The sequence below is a fragment of the Egretta garzetta genome, unplaced genomic scaffold, assembly GCF_000687185.1.
Source record: "Egretta garzetta isolate BGI_Z169 unplaced genomic scaffold, ASM68718v1 scaffold154, whole genome shotgun sequence".
In the NCBI taxonomy this organism is placed as follows: domain Eukaryota; kingdom Metazoa; phylum Chordata; class Aves; order Pelecaniformes; family Ardeidae; genus Egretta; species Egretta garzetta.
Genome location: NW_009259600.1, coordinates 2,374,792 through 2,395,717, shown reverse-complemented (window position 1 = coordinate 2,395,717; position 20,926 = coordinate 2,374,792). Strand labels below are relative to the sequence as shown.

Genomic DNA, 20,926 nt, shown 5'->3' with positions numbered 1-20,926 from the left:
TTAGGGACATGGTTTAGTGGTGGGATGGCAGTGTTATGTTAACGGTTGGACTTGATGATCTTAAAGGTCTTTTCCAACCTAAATGTTTCTATGATTCTATGATTCCTGTCTGGGTCTCCTGCTGGACTGATACAGTTTTAGAAAAGGGATTTGAAGGAAAATCTGTTGGCTGTGTTAAATTATATCAGTTTAGAAGTTAGTAGATTTGAGAATATCGGCTGTTGACCCATACAGTGCTTGAACATGTTACTCATATTTTATATAAAAGTTCTGTTGACTGGTATTCATTGTCCTTCCCCTTCATGCCTCTGCAGCATTTGCTGAGTTCTCTGGTCTCCTTATGGGTTGAAAGTGCCGAGAACTCTTTACATATTTCTTTATAGTCTTACTGAACTAAGTGATTGTTCTTTGTGTTCAGTCAATTCACCTGAAGATTTTCTTCAAGATGCTTTTTTTTTTGTATCTCCGCTGTGCATAATGCAAAATTCTAAAACTTATTACTGAGCATTGGGTTTCAGAGAATTACTCTTATTGCTTAAACTGTGTATATATTTTTAGTGGTTGGGGAGAAAGAAGATGATGTGGACCATAGGGAGGACTACTTTGAGCCCATTTCTCCTGATCGAACATCCATTCATCAAGAAAGCCAGTATTCTGATGATGGAGAAGTGGAGGAAGATCAACCAGAAGAAGGAGAAGATGAAGATGATGTGGATGTTGAGGAGGATGATGATGATGATGATGACGATGGACATACAGTAGAGAGTATTGCTGATGAGGAAGAGGAAGAGGAGGAGGAAGATGAAGATGAAGAAGAGGGTGAAGAGGAGGAAGAAGGTGAAGGTAAGTGAAGTTGTAAAAAGTTCAGGAAAAAACCCAGCGTGTATGCAATTTTTTAATGGCAGTACCATTATGATGACTAGGTGCGAAGAGAACTGGATCTTTTTCCTTTGGTCATTGTGCCATTGCCTGCCTTATGGTTCTGACATCTCTCGAGAACAGAATTTTGCTGTGGAATATTTATAGCTTTGTAGTAAATCTTCCTGTTACTTTCTATAAATAGAGGAAAATAGATACAGCTCCAGGTAGATCTGTATAGATATCTAGAAAATAGATACAGAGAATGAACTTTAGATCTTGTTATGTTTTGTTTAAACGTGGGAAAGTGGTGAAAGAAATGATTTCTTAATTAAAAATCAAGTAAAGTTGTTTATGTAATGATGTCAGTAGTCGTCTTGTATTACTTAAAGTTCACACCCATGTCTGCAAAATTCAGGCTAGAAATTTTGTGACAGATGCAATCATAGGAAGAAAATTGGACAATATTCTTGTAGTAATGTGTACCCTAGTTAAACTTTATGCTTTATACATTCTTATAAATGTCTCTGTTACTACATAAAAAATATCTGTCAACTGGGGCTGTCACTTCTATCTGGAGAGAGAAAGCTTTCTGTATGTTAGCATATGATTGTTCTCTAACCAGTAATGTTTGTATTAGGTAAATTATACTTTTTTGTTTTGAGCGGAGTCTCAGCAGTTATGAACTGATTTATCCTTAATTGATTTTGTTTCATAACTGAACCTTTTTGTTTTTAGGAGATGATGGATATGAGCAGATTTCAAGTGATGAAGATGGAATTGCTGATCTGGAACGTGAAACATTTAAGTATCCAAGCTTTGATATTGAATATACACCTGAGGATCTGGCATCTGTGCCTCCTGTGACATACGAACCTTTTGAAAGGGAGCTTGGACCTCTTTTATACTTCAGCTGCCCTTACAAGACTGTATTTGAAAACGAAGTTGGTAAAATAAAGGACCAAGACCCAGAAAAAGAAAATTCAGGGGCAGTGGAAGCCTCGGTTAAATTAACTGAACTGTTGGAATTATATCAAGAGGAAAGGGGTGCAAAGTGGGTCACTGCATTAGAAGAAGTTCCGAGTTTAATAGTAAAAGGATTGAGCTACCTGCAGGTGAAAGACACAAAGCAGGACTATATTACCCAGCTAGTAGACTGGACCCTGCAAGCTTTGAACCTTCAGGTAGCTCTCAAACAGCCCATTGCTTTGAATGTCCGACAGCTCAAAGCTGGGACAAAATTGGTGTCATCGTTAGGAGAATGTGGGACTCAAGGAATAACGGCACTCTTGCAGGCAGGAGTTATTAATGTGTTATTTGAACTGTTGTTTGCAGATCATGTGTCATCCTCCCTGAAACTCAATGCTTTTAAAGCTTTGGATAGCGTTATTAGTATGACTGAGGGAATGGAAATGTTTCTAAGGGGTGGCGTAGATGTACATGAAAAAAGTGGTTATCAGAAACTCCTGGAACTCATACTGTTAGATCAGACTGTGAGAGTAGTTACTGCTGGTTCTGCAATTCTCCAGAAATGTCACTTCTATGAGATCCTGTCTGATATTAAAAAGGTGGTTGATCAGTTAGCAGAGAACACTCCTTCTCTTTCTAATCACACGGAGCCAGAACAGGACCAGGACTTGGCAGGACTTGAAAGAACCAATCAAGAATATGAGAATGATGTGGAGGCTCCTATGGACATGGATCATCTTTTGGAATCTTCTAATATAAGCGAAGGAGAGATGGAAAAACTTGTTAGTCTTCTTGAAGAAATCTTCCATTTGATGGAAACGGCTCCTCATACAATGATTCAGCCACCTGTGAAATCTTTCCCAACCATGGCACGCATTACAGGCCCTCCAGAAAGGGATGATCCTTTCCCTGTCCTGTTTAGGTATGGCAGTTGCAACTTCACTTTCTAGAGTATTTCCTTCAGCTTGATATAGATATTTTTTTAAGGATGACCTTGCTGACTAACACTTTTCTAGATGTTTCACTTTGTACTTTATTAGAGGATTCTGGATTGTGCTTATAAAGTCTGAGAGAGTTTGATGGTTAATACACCTGCTTTGTTGGCTTTCAGTCAACCTAGCATGCACATAGCAAGGAGTGAACCTCTTATTACTGGTACTGTGCTAGCATTTCAGTGGCATTCGTAGATCCTAATCAATTGTGCTAGGTGCTGTACAGGTGCATATTTGCAAACTGTTACAGATCTAGAGTGTTCTCCCTTTGTTGTCTTGGAACACGTCTGTGCCTATGGATCAAACAAGTCTGGAATACCTCTGTATGCCGAGCTGGCGAGATACAAGCCAGCCCTGGTTAGAAGTCGTGCTGTTGTGTCAGTGTAGCTCGCTGTTTCACAGCACAGGCAGAGGAGTTCAGGCCTGCCTGCCTTCAGCTGTTTAAAAGATCCCATGGGTTATTTCTCTGTTAGCAAGTTTCTGTCTAGAAAGTATTTCTCTAAATGCTAACTATTCTTTGATAGTAGTGGTGTAGGTTGTGGCTGAATATAAGTACCTACATGCAAAGAGTCTTCAAATCACCTCTTGCATATGCTGTAAAGATTGATTTCTTAGCACATTTAAAACATTTGATGCAGTATTGATGATGGTTCAGATACAGCAAATTTAATGAAATATACAGTGTTATGTTGTTTATAGATAAAGTGAGGGGTTTTGGGGTTTGGGGCTTTTTTGAGATCAGAACTTTATATGTAGGGTTTTATTTACTGTAAATATTATAGCAGTTATGTTATGTAAAATTAAAATTTTATACTTTTTCATAATTAGTTATTATTTCTCATAGTCCGCAGAGCAATAAGTACTGAAGCTAGGAGGCATGTAATTTTACCTAATGTTATCATGCAGTGTTGACAGATAATTGTAATATTACTGATTATTTTCCTGCTTGCTTTTTTTCAGATATCTTCATAGTCACCATTTCTTGGAATGCATAACTTTGCTACTGTCTATTCCAGTGACAGGCGCACATCCAGGTGTGCTTCAAGCTATACGAGATATATTGCGTTTCCTGGCACAGTCACAGAAGGGTCTCCTTTTCTTTATTTCTGAGTACGAAGCAACAAACTTGTTGATTAGAGCACTTTGCCAGTTTTCTGATCCAGACCAAGAGGAAGGTCTCCAATCAGAGGGTGCCAACGAGGATACTTTTGCCCTGTGGCTCCTGCATTCAACACAGACGTTACAGTGCATTTCAGAATTATTCTGCCACTTTCAGCGGTGCACAGCCAGTGAGGAGACTGACCATTCAGATCTGCTGGGAACACTTCACAACCTTTACTTGATTACTTTTAACCCTGTGGGAAGATCTGCTGTGGCTCATGTATTCAGTCTGGAGAAAAATCTCCAAAGTCTTATTACTTTAATGGAATACTATTCCAAAGAAGCTTTAGGGTAATTTAAGCATTTATCTATATTCTTTAGGTTTTTACATTTAAAAAGTGTCGTATCTCTTATAAATAATTCACTAATTTTAAAATATTTTTTCTTTTACGTTGTGATCTTTTTGTTGAAAAACAAAACAACTTTTAGATAGAAGAATGTAAAAGAAAATCAGGCCTGTCATTTGTGATCAAGTACTTAATGCCCAGAATCTGTGTAGGTCATCCACAAAGGCATTGTGATATAGGTCAGACTTTTTGGTGAAAAGAAATCAGTAAGTTGGCAGTTTTCATTCAAGCATAAAATTCAACTGCGAAATGAGCAAAAGATTTGAGTGTGGAAATGACACTGGACACTTTTCTGGTGTGGGACTCTCAGTTCTGTAAATTCTTGTAACTGTTAAAAAGTCATTATTTTCTCCGGACAGGCAGTTTTGCTACTTTAGGTAGCAGCGCTTTTAAAGAAAGATTTGTGAAAACGGACAAAGTTATGGAAAAATTTGTTTGCTACTTGACTCCAGTCAGTGCCTTCATCTCTCCTCTTTTGTGGATGCTGAAGTAAATGTGAAGTAAATGTAAAAGAAAGCTTTCAGTTTTCAAAAAGCATAGGAGAATGGGTTTTTTGGTGGTTTTTTTTTTGGTTGATGGGGCAAGGGTTGGTGAAGGTAAAAGTTCTGTAGGTAGATTTTTAGGGGCTGGAGAATGAAAATCTAACAAATACCCAGTTGTATTAGTTGAAATCTAAAGAAAATCCTTCTTGTTGTTTCAGAGACTCAAAGTCTAAGAAGTCAGTTGCTTATAATTATGCCTGCATCCTTGTTTTGCTGGTGGTTCAATCTTCCAGTGATGTCCAAATGCTGGAACAGCACTCGGCGCCTTTGCTGAAGCTTTGTAAGGCAGACGAAAATAACACCAAATTGCAAGGTACAGTATCTGTCCTTATCAACTAGATTGTTTGAATGTGTAGAAGAAACCTTTTGTATGTGGGTAATTGGTGCTTCATGATCATCTGGTTTGGATAATGTATATAATGAAATTCCTTTTCCAGCTGCATCTGATTAGTTGAGTCACTGAGATAATGTGTAATTTTTTTTTCTGTTAATGAGAGTTAAATAGGAAATTCTTTATAGTTAAATGATTTTTCAAGTAATATTAACTACCATGAATTTTGGATAATTACAGGAAGTTTGAAATTATTTCACGGTTGAAAATAGAGCAAATTTTAGTAAAACTGGACTAAACTAGTCAGTGAGCTGACTGTTACTTCTATTGTTTCCTTTAGTGATGTAGCCTTATAGGGTCTATATATACTAATGAATAATCCTGGGACTGTTTTCTGGAACCTAGGCCAACTGGCATGGAATAGTCCATGTTACCCTACTACTAAATCTTTTGGACTCCGAACTGTGTGTCAGGGTGTTCTGTGCCTTGTGGTGACTCACAGATGAGGCCCAGGTCATTTGGAATGGAGCTGATGGGGAAAAAGCCTGCTGAGGACTCTGCTGACAACTGAACGTTGAAGCTCTGATGTCCAGAGTTGTGCTCTGTGTTGCTTAACTGACTCGTGTAGACATACTGATAATTTCTTCCAAAACTTAAATGCACTGAAAGAAATCAGAATTCTTGAAAATTTTAGTTGAATTCTCTCCTTTGCCCTGCTGTTCTTTCTTTCCTCCTCACCTGATGATCGAGCAGTTTCCTGAGAAGCAGGGTTAGTTTATTAAAGCAAATCATGAAATCAGTGTGAGAATAATTGTCAACTCATATCCAGTTGACCTTTGAACCTTCACATTCTTTTAAATATTTTCAGGAACAATGGGTTTTAAAACTTGAAATCTCTTGTCCCAAAAAAGTGGACTTTCTGGTTGTTCTGGACTAAGAGAGAGACTGTTAATCTATAAGGGCTTCCAGAGGGAATATGTGTTACTGGTGCAGAGATTCGCTCCATTTGGGCATTTAATAGGAGTTTTGTATTCAGTTTTAACAACCTATTATGTACATTAAAGGGAATGTGCTTTGGTCCTTGCTCTTGGTGGCTTTTTCTTTAGCTGACAGTGGGACCCTTAGTGTCTTTTATAAAATACATTTAATTACAAATAACACAAATGATAAGATGAAAAGTATTTGAGTGTTCAGGTTGACTTGAGCCAAATTTTGTCCATGTACTTGAGGTGTATTGCCTGTTCTGAAGTCTTCCTTTTGTTGATGCTTTTCAGCTGGCTACAGCTGCAATGTATGCCTCACAAATTTCACACTTGGACTTAGCACCTGTGTGTAAATTAAGTACGCTTTTATTGCAAATGTTTTATATTCATAAATGCACTTACAAGTTACTTGATTAACTCTTAAGTCTTTTTTTTTTCCCTCCAGAGCTCAGCAAGTGGCTTGAACCTTTGAAAAATCTTAGATTTGAAATAAATTGTATTCCAAATCTCATTGAATATATCAAACAGGTTAGTAAAATACAGAAAGATGCTAGGTTTTAGTTGTGCTCTATAAGCTTAGACCTTTTTGTGGTTTGATATTTTATCTGGGTATGTACTAGCATATGGTATTTAAAAATATATACCATTATCCAAAATACATGATTTTATTAAAGCTTATGATCTAGACCAGTTCTTGTTCTCAGTTATATTTATTGAAACAAAATCAGATGCAGAGATCAAACTATTTAAATCTTTTAGCTTACCATAAAACCACAGTGTAAATGTTCACCCTCCTTTTTTCTGCCATATTTATGACTGCTTTCCAGAAGGTGGAATAATTGAACTTAAATTTTGCAGAATACTTAGAGCAGCTAAATGCAGAATTTGAATACTAAGCTAGTGATATACTTGTAAAGTCCTTCCTTGTAATACAGTTTTTTGTTGTTGTTTGTTTTTTTTTCTTTTAAGAACATTGACAGCTTGATGACCCCAGATGGAGTTGGTCTTCCTACTGCACTTCGTGTTCTTTGTCACGTTGCGTGTCCACCACCTCTGGTAGAAGGTATGGTTGACATATTTGTATTGCTTAACATAGAAATTTTAGGTTTCTGAGTCTTCTACTTAAACATGTCTCAAGTGTAACTGTGATTGCCCAGGAGAAATCAGACATACAGAAATGTTATTTCTTTTCTGTACAGGTCAACAGAAAGACCTTAAATGGAATCTTGCAGTTATTCAGCTCTTTTCTTCTGAGGGAATGGACACCTTCATTCGAGTATTACAGAAGTTGAACAGCATACTTATTCAGCCTTGGCGACTCCACGTCAACATGGGCACCACGCTTCACAGAGTTACTACTATTTCTATGGCCCGCTGTACACTTACTCTACTTAAAACAATGCTAACAGAACTGCTGAGGGGTGGATCTTTTGAATTCAAAGACATGCGTGTTCCATCAGCGCTTGTTTCTTTACACATGCTCCTGTGTTCTATTCCTCTCTCAGGTCGCTTAGATAGCGATGAACAAAAAATTCAGAATGACATTGTTGATATCTTACTGACTTTTACACAAGGTGTTAATGAAAAACTTACCATTTCGGAAGAAACTTTGGCAAACAATACTTGGTCTTTAATGCTGAAGGAAGTTCTCTCTTCAATTTTGAGAATTCCTGAAGGCTTTTTCTCTGGACTTATACTGCTTTCAGAATTGTTGCCTCTTCCACTGCCCATGCAGACGACTCAGGTACAATTTAGATTTATTCAGTTTCTAAAGAATTGTAATTATGTGTAACCCTTAGACCATTTTTGTAATTGTGGAAAAAACAAATATGTGAAAGGATGGATTAAAGTTTCTGTAAAGCATTTGTGTTCATATAGATTCTTTAAAGATACATCTTTTTCATCAGAAACAAAATTGTTCTTATATGGAGCATCTTTTTAAATTAGCAGTCGTATGTTGTTCTTTTGTCCCTTGTGAAATTATCTAGACTCCCATTCTGTTACTTAAATGATTGGCTGTGGAGCCTTTGGATTTAACCCTGAATGCCAAACTCTCGGCATATTAAGGCTCTCCTTTCTTTTGGCATGGATCTTGAATTTGGATCTTTAATAAGTAGCATAAAAGGTGTGTGACAACCCATGCTACCGAAGGCATGCCTAATCTGCTGGAACTGTGCCCTGTCATTCAGTGATAATAATGAAAATGGCATTGTGTGTTTTTGATGAGGACAGTATTAGTACTTAGTCTTTGTTTATACCTTGTGATAGAATTCAGTTTTTATGATAAAAGTTGAAAGGAAAAACCTCCTGTTGTTCTGTTCCTGCAGGTAATCGAACCACATGATATTTCAGTGGCACTCAACACCAGGAAGCTCTGGAGTATGCATCTTCACGTTCAAGCCAAACTGATACAAGAGATAGTTCGATCTTTCTCTGGTTCGTCTTGCCAGCCTATTCAGCATATGTTGAGACGTATTTGTGTTCAGTTGTGTGACTTGGCTTCGCCTACTGCTCTTCTTATCATGAGGACTGTATTGGATCTGATTATAGAAGACCTACAAAGGTATCTTTGTTTTCTATTGCAAAGATTTCTTTAATGGACTATTAAGTTCACCTTGGTTCTGTACAGTAGATTTAGCAGGAGGAAAATACTTTCAGAATTACTACTTACCCATTATGAACTGAATGAATTCTCAGACAAGTGCTCTACACTGTGTCCTGGTAGTGCTTCATGTTGCCAAGGAACCTCGTCATACTTTTAAGTTTTGATGTAGACAGTTTCACATTGTATGTTTATGGTAAGTATTTTACGAAGGCTTTCTTTAGGCTGTCCCTACAAAGCCTTATCTTGTCTGTGAACTGTTTCTAAAGGACCTATCTGATATAAATAACAAAAGTAGGCCAGTAAAGTTTGCTATACTGCGATCTGCCTGCTAACAGGAAAATGTGTAGATGTTTGTAAGCTGGAGGAAGTTGTATGCTACCATTTCAGAGGGCTTTGAAACAATGAGTACTGCTTATTTAAAAGTGTAATTACCCATGTAGAGTTAGATACTGTTTGTGTAAAAGCATATTTATCCATATACAATTAGATGCCCTATAGTATGTTAAATGCATAGTAGATGAATTAATTTATTATGTAACCAGAAGTCATTTAGTGAAGTTGAGCAGTTTTCAAAAAGCAAATTAAATTGTAAGTTTAAGTACATTAACTAGGTGCTTTTTTGAAAATGCAGTTACATGACTCCTGTAATGGTGGTTTTTATAGTTTTTTAGATCACTTTAAAACAGCTTTTTCAAAGTGCATTGATATTCTTTCAGCAACACAGAAGATAAAGAGAAACAGTACACTGGACAGACCACTCGATTGCTTGCTTTATTGGATGCCCTGGCTTCACACAAAGCTTGTAAATTGGCTATTTTGCATCTTATCAATGGAACTACTAAAGGTGATGAAAAGTATGCAGAGGTTTTCCAGGAGCTCTTGGCTTTAATGCGATCAGCTGGGGACAATGTCACTCATCAACAGAGCGCTGAATATGTAACTTCCCTTTTGCAGTCCCTCTGTGATCAGGTATTTTCTGTATTTAATGCATAATGTGTGTTGATAATTGTAGGAGACAAATTAAATTAGGTTATTTCTTAGGTGCCTGATTTTTTTTCAAAAGAAAAAAAAACCCCTCTATGTTGTTAAAAGACAAAAAGAAAAAAAAGGTGTATGGTTGGGTGCTTTGACAGACTTACTTGCTGTCTTGTTGCTCTTGAATGTAAATCCTTTCGGTTTATGATATCTCTTGCATTATGTGCGCTATTCTGGTAGCTCATTAGAGACCAAAACCTGAATGGCACAAAGATTGACTGTCGCCTCAGCTGAGAGAGGGATGCCATTTCTCCCTATGGAAAGATTTTCAGGACATGGGCCACTGGCAAAACTTGAGTTGTCACTATTGACCTTTCACTTAGTTGAATAAATATGTATCTCTTAGTTGTCTTAACTGAAACTTCTTAAAAATGTATTCAAAGTACAAAGATATATGTGATATACTGCCACCATAAAACTACACCATTTAAAAAAAGCCGAAGTTACTAGAGCAAAGTAAGACATGTTGTCTGAAAACTGATTCATAGACTAGCCCCAGTAGTTTCTCATTGGTTGCGTGCATAGGTTTCCGTGTCATTATGTGTCTTACTAGTTGCATGTATTTATTTGCTTTAGTGCTTACCCATTTATGCAAAAGACGTCTGGGCGTCATTGGTCAGTAGAGACCGGTCAGCCATTTGCATGTAACCAAGAGCTCTTTGCCCATGCAAATTCATTGTGAAAATCAATCGTGGTTTACTTTATGTAAAATGTGGAGGGGGCAGTAGATCTTAAACTTCCTCGGTGGTGTCTGCAGCCTCTTAATTTTGATAAATGTTTTGAGATTAAGGGACAGTTTGACTGCCTAGGCAAGAAACTGTATGCAAGTATAAGATATTATCCAGTGACTGTTTGGCTTTTAGTTGTGGCTCTGCTATCGCTTTTTGCCCTTCAAAGCTTTTATGTTTTGAAAAATCAATAATGGTTTGTAACCCTTAACAGAACCGATTTAAAAAAAGATACACTGGATTAGTATTTTACTGGTCAGGAATAACTGTGAAATACTGGCATAAGATGATAAACAGGTAGTGAAAGAACATAGTGTTTCTGACTTGATGTATGGTTTGTACTTAATTGCTGGTATACAGAATGCATTTTTTACTATGTGTATAATAATCACTTTTTACAGGATATTGCACTAATTTTGCCAAGTTCATCAGAAGGCTCCGTGTCTGAATCAGAGCAGCTTTCCAACTCCTTACCAAGCAAAGAGCTGATGCCCTTAATTTGTGACTGTCTGATGGAAACATTAACTAATTCTGAGAGCAGTTACAATTGTTTGCTGACATGTATCCGAACAATGATGTTCCTTACAGAGCACGACTATGGCTTCTACCACTTAAAGAGGTACGGTATTTTAAGATATCTCTGACAACTTAAAATTATTTTAAAAATGCTGCAATGTGAAATAATTTCCTACTCATCTAGGAAATGTTGAGGATAAGGCACCTGAACTTTCATTTCTCTTTGAGGCTTCAGTGTTTTACTCAGTATTTTGGTCTTCCTTTGCCTGAGATTTTACCTCTGAATCATTTCTGCAGTATGCACACAGGAGCACTTTCTTTCAAGAAATAAACAAAGCACTGAAAAAACATTATACTCTCCATTTCCCTGCTCCCAAGGCTGGAGGATTAGAATGAGATATAGTGCTCATGTCCTTCCTTTTTGAGTCACTCAGTAGTTAAAGCTCTAATCTGGGATGCTGGAGAGCTGTCTGTCATTCCCTCTATTTTGAGGGGATTCAGTTTGCACTGCCTCAGAGTGTTCTGACCTCCAGGCAATTAGGGATTTTGAAATTAGGATAGAGATAGTTTAAAAAAAAAAAACATATATATATATATATATATAAAAACTACTTGTAATGACTCCACTCCCTTTTGAACAGAATATATACATGAATTGGACAGTATTGTGTTGTTTTGACACTTTTATTAATACTTGCCCTATATTTGGACCTGTTTCTGTCCACTGAAGGTGAGGTCCAGGGAGACAAGAAAGTTGTGAGATTCCTGTAGAGAAAAAGGTAGTACCTGGAGCCTTGTCAATAAAAGGTTGTTCAAAACGCTTTTCTAAGCAACGTTACAGAACTGTGCTGCTTAGGCAGCAAGAAGCTATGCAACCTGCAAATGAAGAATAAGTAGGCTAAAGATGTTGTTTCGATGATCCCGTATGTCTAGCTGTTAGCTTCAGTGCACGGCCTTGTTATTTCGGTGTTGATGATTACCTTTCTGGTTTGTTCCTGCAGTTAGGCAGTGAAATGTAACAGCAAGCATGACCCTGCTTTATACATAAGGGCCTTGTGCAAGTAAAATCTCTGTTGTCCTATCCCTTTCTCCCAAAGATGAAAATGTAATTTCTTGTAGGTTTTAGAGGTATTGCTGCAGTACTTATAGCTCTATATGTGCAGGCTGAAATATCAGCAGGCAGCGCTGGTGTGAACAACAGTCTTGTACAGAGAAAATAATGAAGCTCCAGCTTTGTAATCAAACCCCAACTTGATAATTACAAAATTTACCAAATTTATTTTGCATATATGTTGTTTTCTTACAACAAGTTACAGTGGAATGGTCACAGTGTATGCACTAATAAAGTATTTTCTCTTTCTCTCTTTTTCATTATAAAACCAGCTCTCTAAGAAAACACAGCAGTGCTCTGTACACTGTTTTAAAACGAGTAATAACTAGTTTTAGCAAAGACACAGGGGAACTGGCCTCTTCTTTTTTGGATTTTATGCGACAGATTCTAAACTCTGATACACTGGTAAGTGAATGTGTGTCGAATATTTAAACTGAGCTGCATTTCTCTGAAATCTTCAGTGCGAGACGTGTTCAGGAACAATTATTTCAGAAAGCATTTGACTATGCAGATTGCTATGTGTAAGGCTTTTCCACCAGTAGTGTTGGTGCCATCTTTAGTTTTTAATGAAATCTGTGAATGCTGGGCAGAATGCATGTTTAGTAAATAAGAGGGTTCTTCAGTAGGAAGAATGGCATATTAATTCGTATTGATTTCCTAAGTGAATAGCATGCCATTGTGTCCGGGTTTTAGATTTCATGGCATCCTGTTAAGAGAGTTGCTGTAATGATATGTAGTATAGAAGGGAATAAAAAATATTTGTTTATTCTGTGATAAAAACCTCAGCTTTTATTGGAAAGGATTGCATTCATCTTGATGCAGCATCTAAACTTGCCTGTTGAAGTGTACTTTATTAAACTACTTTGCATAATATGTTTTTAAATCCAGATTACTCCTTGTTTTGCTAGATTTGCTCTAATGTACATTTGAATTCTAAGGGGTTTTCAGTCCAGAAATATAATGAGTATTTATGTATACTTGTTTCCCACTTGTCAAATATTTCAGGGATGTTGTGGAGATGACGGAAGCCTTATGGAAGCAGATGGATCTCATCCAGGCAGGACACTGGGTCTAACTACTGCAGAGTTAAAACATCTACTGCAGAACAAAGAAGAAACCCCAGAAAACTTGCTGCTTGATCTCGAGAAACATATTATGGTAAAAGAATTTAAATAATCAGGTTGACGTTGCAGTCTTGTATCTGAACGTGTTTTTAAAACTATATAGACTATCTCTAGGTGAAGAGAAGGGTGTACAATTCTGTGCCATACCTTGCAGAATTGGTAATAGCTGTTGCCATTTTTTTAATACTGATGTCCAAAATCACCTATTCTGATGCAAGGTGGATTCTGACTTTATTGTTTGTATTGTGTTAATGCTAAGAAGTTTCATGTAGGGTTGGGATCGCCTTGTGCTGAGAGTATGTGCACACCATAAGAGCAGAGGCGGTTAACTGTGTGATGAAGGGCAGAAAATGCATACAACAGAGAGCACTGGATAGTGGTGAGCAGATTGTTAATGTAATAAGCAATAGGAACTGCTGCTTAGCAGCGCCTTATTGTTACTGGTGACCAGTAGCAAGTGGAATACCCAGGAGTCCATAGGGGGGCTGATACTGTTGGATGTTTTGATCAGACCTCAACGATGGCTACATCTTCAGCGAATTTATGGATGATAGTAAGCTGGGGGAGTGACTAATGCGACAAACAGCAAAGCCTCAATGTAGAGGGAGCTCAATAAACTTCTTAGGACTGATTTAGCAGAAAGCTTGTGGGGGTCATTAGGAAAAATGCAAAGTCCTGCAGTGAGAGCAGGATAACCCTATGCCTTGATGCAGGCTGGGCTGGAAAGGGCTGGGTGGTTGTGATGGAGGTTAGGTTGAATACGGGCCAACAGTGCATGGTCACTACAAATGAGGCAGACTGTGTTCTGAGCTATCCTGGAAAGAGCATGGTCAGCAAATCAAGTGACCTTACTGTCTCCCTCCATGGGATGCTGGTGAGCTCTCACATGGAGTGCTGCATTCACCTTTGGGCAGCTTTGCTCTCTCTGATCAGTTCTAGAGAGATCTTGGGGAACCTGAAGAAGGTTCTACCAAGGTGTTCAGGGACCTAGAGCACACGTGCTCTAGAGAGAGGAGGAAAACAGGCTTGTTTAGCCTGGTGAAGAGGGCTAAGGAGCTCTCTCAGAGCTACTTACAGCTGTTTGGGGGATAGTAACAAAGGTGGTGGAATCAAACTCCTTTCGGTAATTCCAGACGATAAACCAAGAGGCAGTGGCCCCAAATTGTGGCTTCAGAGGTTCAGGTTGACATTAGGACAAAAAAGAGTCACTGAGACAGAAATGCAGCACTGGAACAGGTTGCTCAGAGTGGCTATGGGCTCTCTATCACTGGAGCTTTTTTTAGAAGCAGCTAAAGTTATGGCTGACCTGATCTGGCTTTGATGATAGTCCTGCTTCAAGCAGCGGGGGATTGGACTAGAGGATGTCCATAATTCAATGCATCCAACATTTCTGTGTCTAATTGCAAACTTAACTCTAATATTCAAACCTAATCCTACATAATTGATGGCAGCTGTGCAGTAGATGGCTGATTTAGAAGAGTCCATAAAAACAGCTGCTCCCACAGCCTGTTGGTCACAAATGCCTTTTTGGTGCTATACTCCCTCCTGTCCCCTCCCTGGCCGTCTACATCTGTGGTAAAAGATTAAAAGCCACAACTGTGCTGAAGGAGAAATAGCAGATACTTTGGAACGCTCTAGCAGAGAGCTTGTTAACTAAAACCCGGGGTGATGCCTTCTTTGGGCCTATGTTGTGGAGGTTATTGCATCAACTGGAAACGAAGACTAGAATGTGCATGTGGTGCCATGGTTTGTTTTACAGCACACTGAGGAGCTCTCTGCTGTTGTTTGTGTACTTGGCTTAGTTACACTGTTTTGTGTAGTATCTCCTCCCCCCCCCTCCCCCTTTTTTTTAATTAATTAACAAAAGCATATTTCCTTCTCTGAGGAGGGGAAAAAGTTCTGACTTGTGCTGTGTTGACTTAGGATCGTTCTAAGGAAGATGATGGCCTTGAATCCTTACTGGACAACATCATTGGAGTGAGGCAGATGTTGGAATCAGCGGGTGATTCTTGTCCGCTGAGTGATCAAGATGTAGAGCCTATTCTTTCTGCACCAGACTCTCTTCAGAATTTGTTTAACAACAGGTAAAATTGTTAAGTATGTGAGCATATTGCCTGTGATTTAAATAAGAAAATGCAGTAATTTATACACGAGTATATAACAAAGAGCAGCACTGTTGTCACTACTGCCTACTAGTCCCAGTGTATTTAATTTCATGCAAGTATCAAGGGTAAGGTGCTAACATTCACCTCAGGTTCTCTAATGCTGCATATGCTTGCAGTTGGCTGTCGTTCATAATCAAAGAGACACTTGACATTGTTTAATTGCAGGACTACGTACGTGTTGGCAGACATGATGGATGACCAGCTGAAGTCCATGTGGTTCTCACCCTTCCAAGCTGAAGAAATAGACACTGATCTGGATATGGTAAAAGGCTTCGTTACCATGACTGAAGTGGATTTAAAAATGAGGGTTAACCTGAGCTAGTAGCATCATAAACTCATATGGCCAAAGCCTGAGCTCACCCCTGTGGCCCAGATATAGGAGTTGGCATTTGTTAAAGGCTGTTGTTACCAAATGCCTTCAGGTTCACTTGGAAGCAGCCACAAAATTGGCACCTTCTACAGTGCTCTAATGCAGAAGTAATCTCCTTTTGAGGAACAGTTGTGTCAGGCCTGACCTGCTTTTGCATTGCTGCTGGGGCTTTTTAGCCATTTGTGTTAAACATAGACAAAGACTGTGATTTATTTTCTTTTCCTTACTTGTTTTGTGTCATTGCAGAAATATCCAAAGAGCCTGATGGCTACACTTCCTTTTTAAAATCTTGGCTCTGATGTGACAAAAGTAGAAAAAATGGCAGTAGTAAATGAAACTACTCGCATAAAAACTTCTCACAGTATTTAAAACTTGATTTTTATAACCTAAACTTTAAATGTAATTTTGAAAAATATAGAATAACTTTTTTTTTAAGCTAAGCAATTGGCAGTGTCTTAATTTCTTATGTGAGAAATGATCAGTTCCTGTTGACTTCACTGCCTTCATTCTTTTTTAGTCTACTCTCTTAATTTACATGCAAAGATACTTGTGTTTTAATTTCCTAAGGAAAACCAAACCTGTTGATTCCTGTGTAAGAGCAGCACTAACAGGACTGTAGCTTAAGCAAAAGGGTGCCTCACTGCAGGTCATTTAGTGATAAGACAAGTGTTCGTACTTGAAATACTTGACTTCTGTTGAGATTCAGAACCTTCAAGACAATTTTGCTGCAGCTCTGCTGCTTTTTTGTTTTGTTACTGCTGCTTTTTGGTTTGTGCCACGCTGCTGCATTAAAAGCTAGAGGATGGAGCTTTTTTGCTCTAGTATAAGGACCGTAGCTGCATCTCATCCATCCTGGTGCAGCATGTTTTCTTCTTCAGAGGTGCTAGTGATGATTGTTGTGATAAAACTAAACTCTTATCTTTGTAGGTAAAAGTTGACTTAATTGAACTGTCAGAGAAGGGCTGCAGCGACTTTGACTTGCAAGCTGAATTGGAGAGGTCATTTTTGTCAGAACCATCATCTCCTGGCCGCACAAAAACCACAAAAGGGTTCAAACTCGGCAAGCACAAGCATGAGACCTTCATAACTTCAAGGTAAGATGAGTTTAATGAGTAACAGTGTGTTCAGCACTGTTCTGTATATTCTCCACATGTCAAATACCTTTCAAATTGCATCTCCAATATGGAGAATGCCTGACCTTCAGTATGAACATGTTTTTACACTAACTTAATCATGGTTTGTCATGACAGTGGAAAATCTGAGTACATAGAGCCTGCAAAGAGAGCTCATGTTGTGCCACCACCAAGAGGAAGAGGCAGGGGAGGATTTGGACAAGGAATTCGACCACATGATATCTTCCGTCAGAGGAAACAGAACACCAGCAGGCCACCCTCCATGCATGTGGATGACTTTGTTGCTGCAGAGAGCAAAGAAGTGGTTGCTCCAGATGGGATACCACCAGCCAAAAGGCCACCAAAAGTGTCACAGAAGATTTCTTCACGTGGTGGATTCTCAGGGAATCGTGGAGGACGAGGAGCTTTTCACAGTCAGAACAGGTTCTTTACACCACCTGCTTCAAAAGGTATGTTGTCTCCTGTATTAGAATGCTAAATAAATGTAAATGAATGCTAAAAATGCTTCAGTAATACTAACCCAATTTACTAGCAATTAATCATCCCTGGTGTGACATGATCCTGAAGCAGTGTTACTGAAATAAGTTGTTTGGCACTAAAAAAGGTTCACTTGAGTGCTGTGGAATTGAACCAAGGTCGTGAGTTCCTGTGTTGCCTCTCTCCTACAAAAGGAGTTAGCTGTTTTCTTTTAACAACTGTTGGAGTGCTTCCGAGATGCATTCAGAAAAATAAAAAGCCCTCTACCGTTTGACATGATAGTTCCTGAAATCAAGCATCAGAATAGATCTCTGGGTTTAAATGAGGCTTTTGAATAAAAGGGTGGAAGATCCTGACAGGAAAAAAATGCCATTTTCATTCAACCTGGCGATTCTAGCTACAGAGTCTTAAGTTTCTTTCATATATTGACAAGGTTTCATTCCTTTCCCTTTGATTCTGTAATTAGGGCAAGTCCTTGCACAGTAGAAACAGAGAAGACGTCCATTTAGTGAAGTTATAAATGCTAGGATTTATTTTACAACAAACCCTTAAGGTATAGGAGTCTCTTTTAATGCACTCGATAATGTAGTGGTTTGTTTTGTTTTTTTAAAAAATCCTTCAGTTCATATCTGAAAAATAGGTATTTTCCCCTGATTCTGCATATAATAAAGTAATTTGTAGACTTTGAGTTAGAATGCTGAGGGTATGTTGATGCAGAGTGGCTATATCTATTTGAATTATGTAATTATTATGTTTACCACCCTGAGTATTGTGAAGATTGTGATGAAAAAAAAAAAGAGTGATGTTTGCTCAACAGCGTGTGGGCTTTTCTCTCCCTACCTAGGCAATTACAGTCGTCGTGAAGGCGCTCGAGGCTCAAGTTGGAGTGCACAGAGTACGCCCAGGGGAACCTACAATGACAGTAGAGGTGGTCAAAGCAATTTTAACAGGGGTCCCCTGCCACCACTGAGACCATTATTTTTTTTTTACATGGTATTCATATGGGCATCGAACTATAGAAAATTCCTTGAATTTCATTTTCGCTTTACAAATGAAACCATGCAAGGATGCTGCAGACACCTTGAAATTCAGCAAATGTTTTAAGCATATATGAACAGTTGTCACTGAGACTGTGTCAAATACGTGCTTTCACGCGAACTGCCCTGTAATCCATAAAAGTTGCTGAATTGAACGCTTGATCGCAGAATCTTAATTTCGCATTCAGACTTTTGCCATTCAGTTCTCTTCGTACCTACATGGTAATTATAGAGCCAGTCAAAGCAAAAAATGCTTGCCTAAAAGAAAAGTGAAAATTAAAAGGAGAAAACAGACCCCGTCTGTGTCTCATCTTGTTTTTGTTTCTTATGCTTTCACAGCAGCTACTACGCCTAGGGCTTGGGTTTTTTTTTTTTTTTTTTTTTTTTCCAACTGAGTATACTTTTCTTTGCTTTAAGGCTACCGACCGAGTCCTCGCGATCGTGCTTCCAGAGGCCGGGGAGGAATTGGACCGTCTTGGACAAGTGCTAATAGTAGTAGCAGTGGTGGCTCGAGAGGAAAGTTTGTTAGTGGAGGCAGTGGAAGAGGTCGTCATGTACGTTCCTTCACACGATAAAATGAGACCTAATGGAACAGCCCAACCATGTGGACTTCTGTGAAGATGACAAAGCAAGCGGCGGCACTAAAGGACCAATTCAGAGTTACTGGTATCTGGAGGACACCAAGAGAATATTTTTGTCTGAAGAAAAGTTTTTTTGTTTGATACAAGACTTGAAATTTCAATAAAATTCAAGACTTTTTGTGTACAACTGTAAATTTTTTGTTCCTTTTGAACGAATGTTTTAATTTTTTTGTGGACTTCAGTAGACAATACTCAGTAAAGAACCTCTTTGAGTTAAGACTTGAAGGACTTCTAAAATATTCGTTGTGCCAAAAGAAAGGTACAGGTGTTTTGTGTGTGACTTATTACTGCAAGAAAATTTAAAAACTATATATATGTAAGGCAATTTTAGTTTTTTCTCTCAGGTTTAGAGCCGTTAGCCCTTTTTTTTTTTATAGCAGTCTGAGTTATTAATGAATGACGTCCATCTGACAGCAGTTGAAGTAGCAGGTGATAGAAGATTGAAGAATTGAAATTAATCTGTGAAAAGACTACAAATGTAAACGTAATTTATGTAAGTGTTTGTTGTACATCTTTGGCAATGTGATTAGACACTTAAGTAAGATCCCACACCTGTTAAAATGAGTAGAAAATCTGTGACTGGCTTAAGGGAGAATAACATCGCGTGCTAGCATGTACTTTGTAACTCCAGCTCGTGTGTTAGGAGCCACGGGAGTTATTTCATTGGGAAACACGAGTATGCTTTGAAGTTAAAAGGCAAGATGCCCGTACCCTGAGAGAGCCTGGAGTTCATTAGTTGCCCGCCTCTCTGCTGACGTACGTGGCTGAGGAGAGGGCACCTGAACAACTGAAGCAGTAATACTAAACCTTCCCTTTGAATAGATGGTTTGGGGGTTTGTTTCTGTAATTAGACTGAGATAATAGTGCAAAAAAAAGGAAAACTTTGACAAGTAGGAATTCATAAAGAAATGTTACCACTAGATTCAGCTCCAAATTTATTTTCATAACTAAATTCAGTGACTGAAGGAAGCTTTTTACACGTTTGCATTCCTTTGATCCATGGGATTTCATAGAATTAACCTGTTCTCAATAGCCTATTATTGCATTTTTGGATGGGGTGAGCAGTGGTAGCTTTTTCTAAAGGCCACCTACAATATTTACAAATGGGCTCCCCTGTCAGACTCAGCTGAGCTCAATTTTCACTTATGCTTTGGTCTTATGACATTACAAAAGTGCTATAAAGGGGTCTTTGTCTACTTAAATAAGGCCCAGTTGTAATGTTCTTGTTTTACATAATCTTAACTTACTTCAGACAGCTCGTCTGCCTAGAATCATAAACTTTAACACCCTATTTTAAGTGTTTCTGAAGTATGATAATACTTTAAAATGAATTTTTTCTTTAGCTTTATACTGTCTGGCTAAATTAAGTAGGTTTTTATTTGAACCGCAGGCGGCCCCTGTTAGGTGTCCTGTCTCTGTGTGGAGACTGGGACAGCGTCCCATGCTTCAGAGGTGATGAGATTGCACAAAGTCAGTCGACATAACCCACAGAAGTGGTAAACCTGGAAGACGTTTAGTTGACGGGTAAACCTGGAAGAAGTTTAACTGACTGGGTGCGGTTAAAGGGAATAGTATCGGTTCCCAAAGGTGTGTGTTTTGGCATGGTTTAAAATAACACGAACAAAAATTGGGATTGGGAGCCCCAAAACTTTCTGAATGGTTACCTAACAGGAAGATGTAATTTTACTAATAATGCAATTGTCGTGACTAAGATGGGTGGAGCTCCCACAGGCATTACAGGTATTAACGCTATTTTTTTAAGGAGCACTGCATAAGTATTTTTAAATCTGACTAGCTCCTT

General features: G+C 38.4%; 1 protein-coding gene across 1 annotated transcript in view; it reads left to right on the top strand.

Moving 5' to 3' along the window:
* Positions 1 to 20,926, top strand: part of VIRMA (vir like m6A methyltransferase associated) — a gene marked incomplete at its 5' end in the record, with an annotated part of 27,301 nt that extends 6,375 nt beyond the window's left edge. Inside the window, 17 exons of the mRNA XM_035893905.1 lie at positions 559 to 843; positions 1,597 to 2,749; positions 3,780 to 4,271; positions 5,028 to 5,182; positions 6,629 to 6,711; positions 7,153 to 7,246; positions 7,383 to 7,927; positions 8,511 to 8,746; positions 9,505 to 9,757; positions 10,953 to 11,170; positions 12,451 to 12,583; positions 13,184 to 13,336; positions 15,226 to 15,386; positions 15,633 to 15,729; positions 16,765 to 16,931; positions 17,088 to 17,419; positions 18,292 to 20,926. Coding sequence (XP_035749798.1) covers positions 559 to 843; positions 1,597 to 2,749; positions 3,780 to 4,271; positions 5,028 to 5,182; positions 6,629 to 6,711; positions 7,153 to 7,246; positions 7,383 to 7,927; positions 8,511 to 8,746; positions 9,505 to 9,757; positions 10,953 to 11,170; positions 12,451 to 12,583; positions 13,184 to 13,336; positions 15,226 to 15,386; positions 15,633 to 15,729; positions 16,765 to 16,931; positions 17,088 to 17,419; positions 18,292 to 18,551 — 4,817 coding nt within the window. The remainder of the gene's footprint in view (positions 1 to 558; positions 844 to 1,596; positions 2,750 to 3,779; positions 4,272 to 5,027; positions 5,183 to 6,628; positions 6,712 to 7,152; positions 7,247 to 7,382; positions 7,928 to 8,510; positions 8,747 to 9,504; positions 9,758 to 10,952; positions 11,171 to 12,450; positions 12,584 to 13,183; positions 13,337 to 15,225; positions 15,387 to 15,632; positions 15,730 to 16,764; positions 16,932 to 17,087; positions 17,420 to 18,291) is intronic.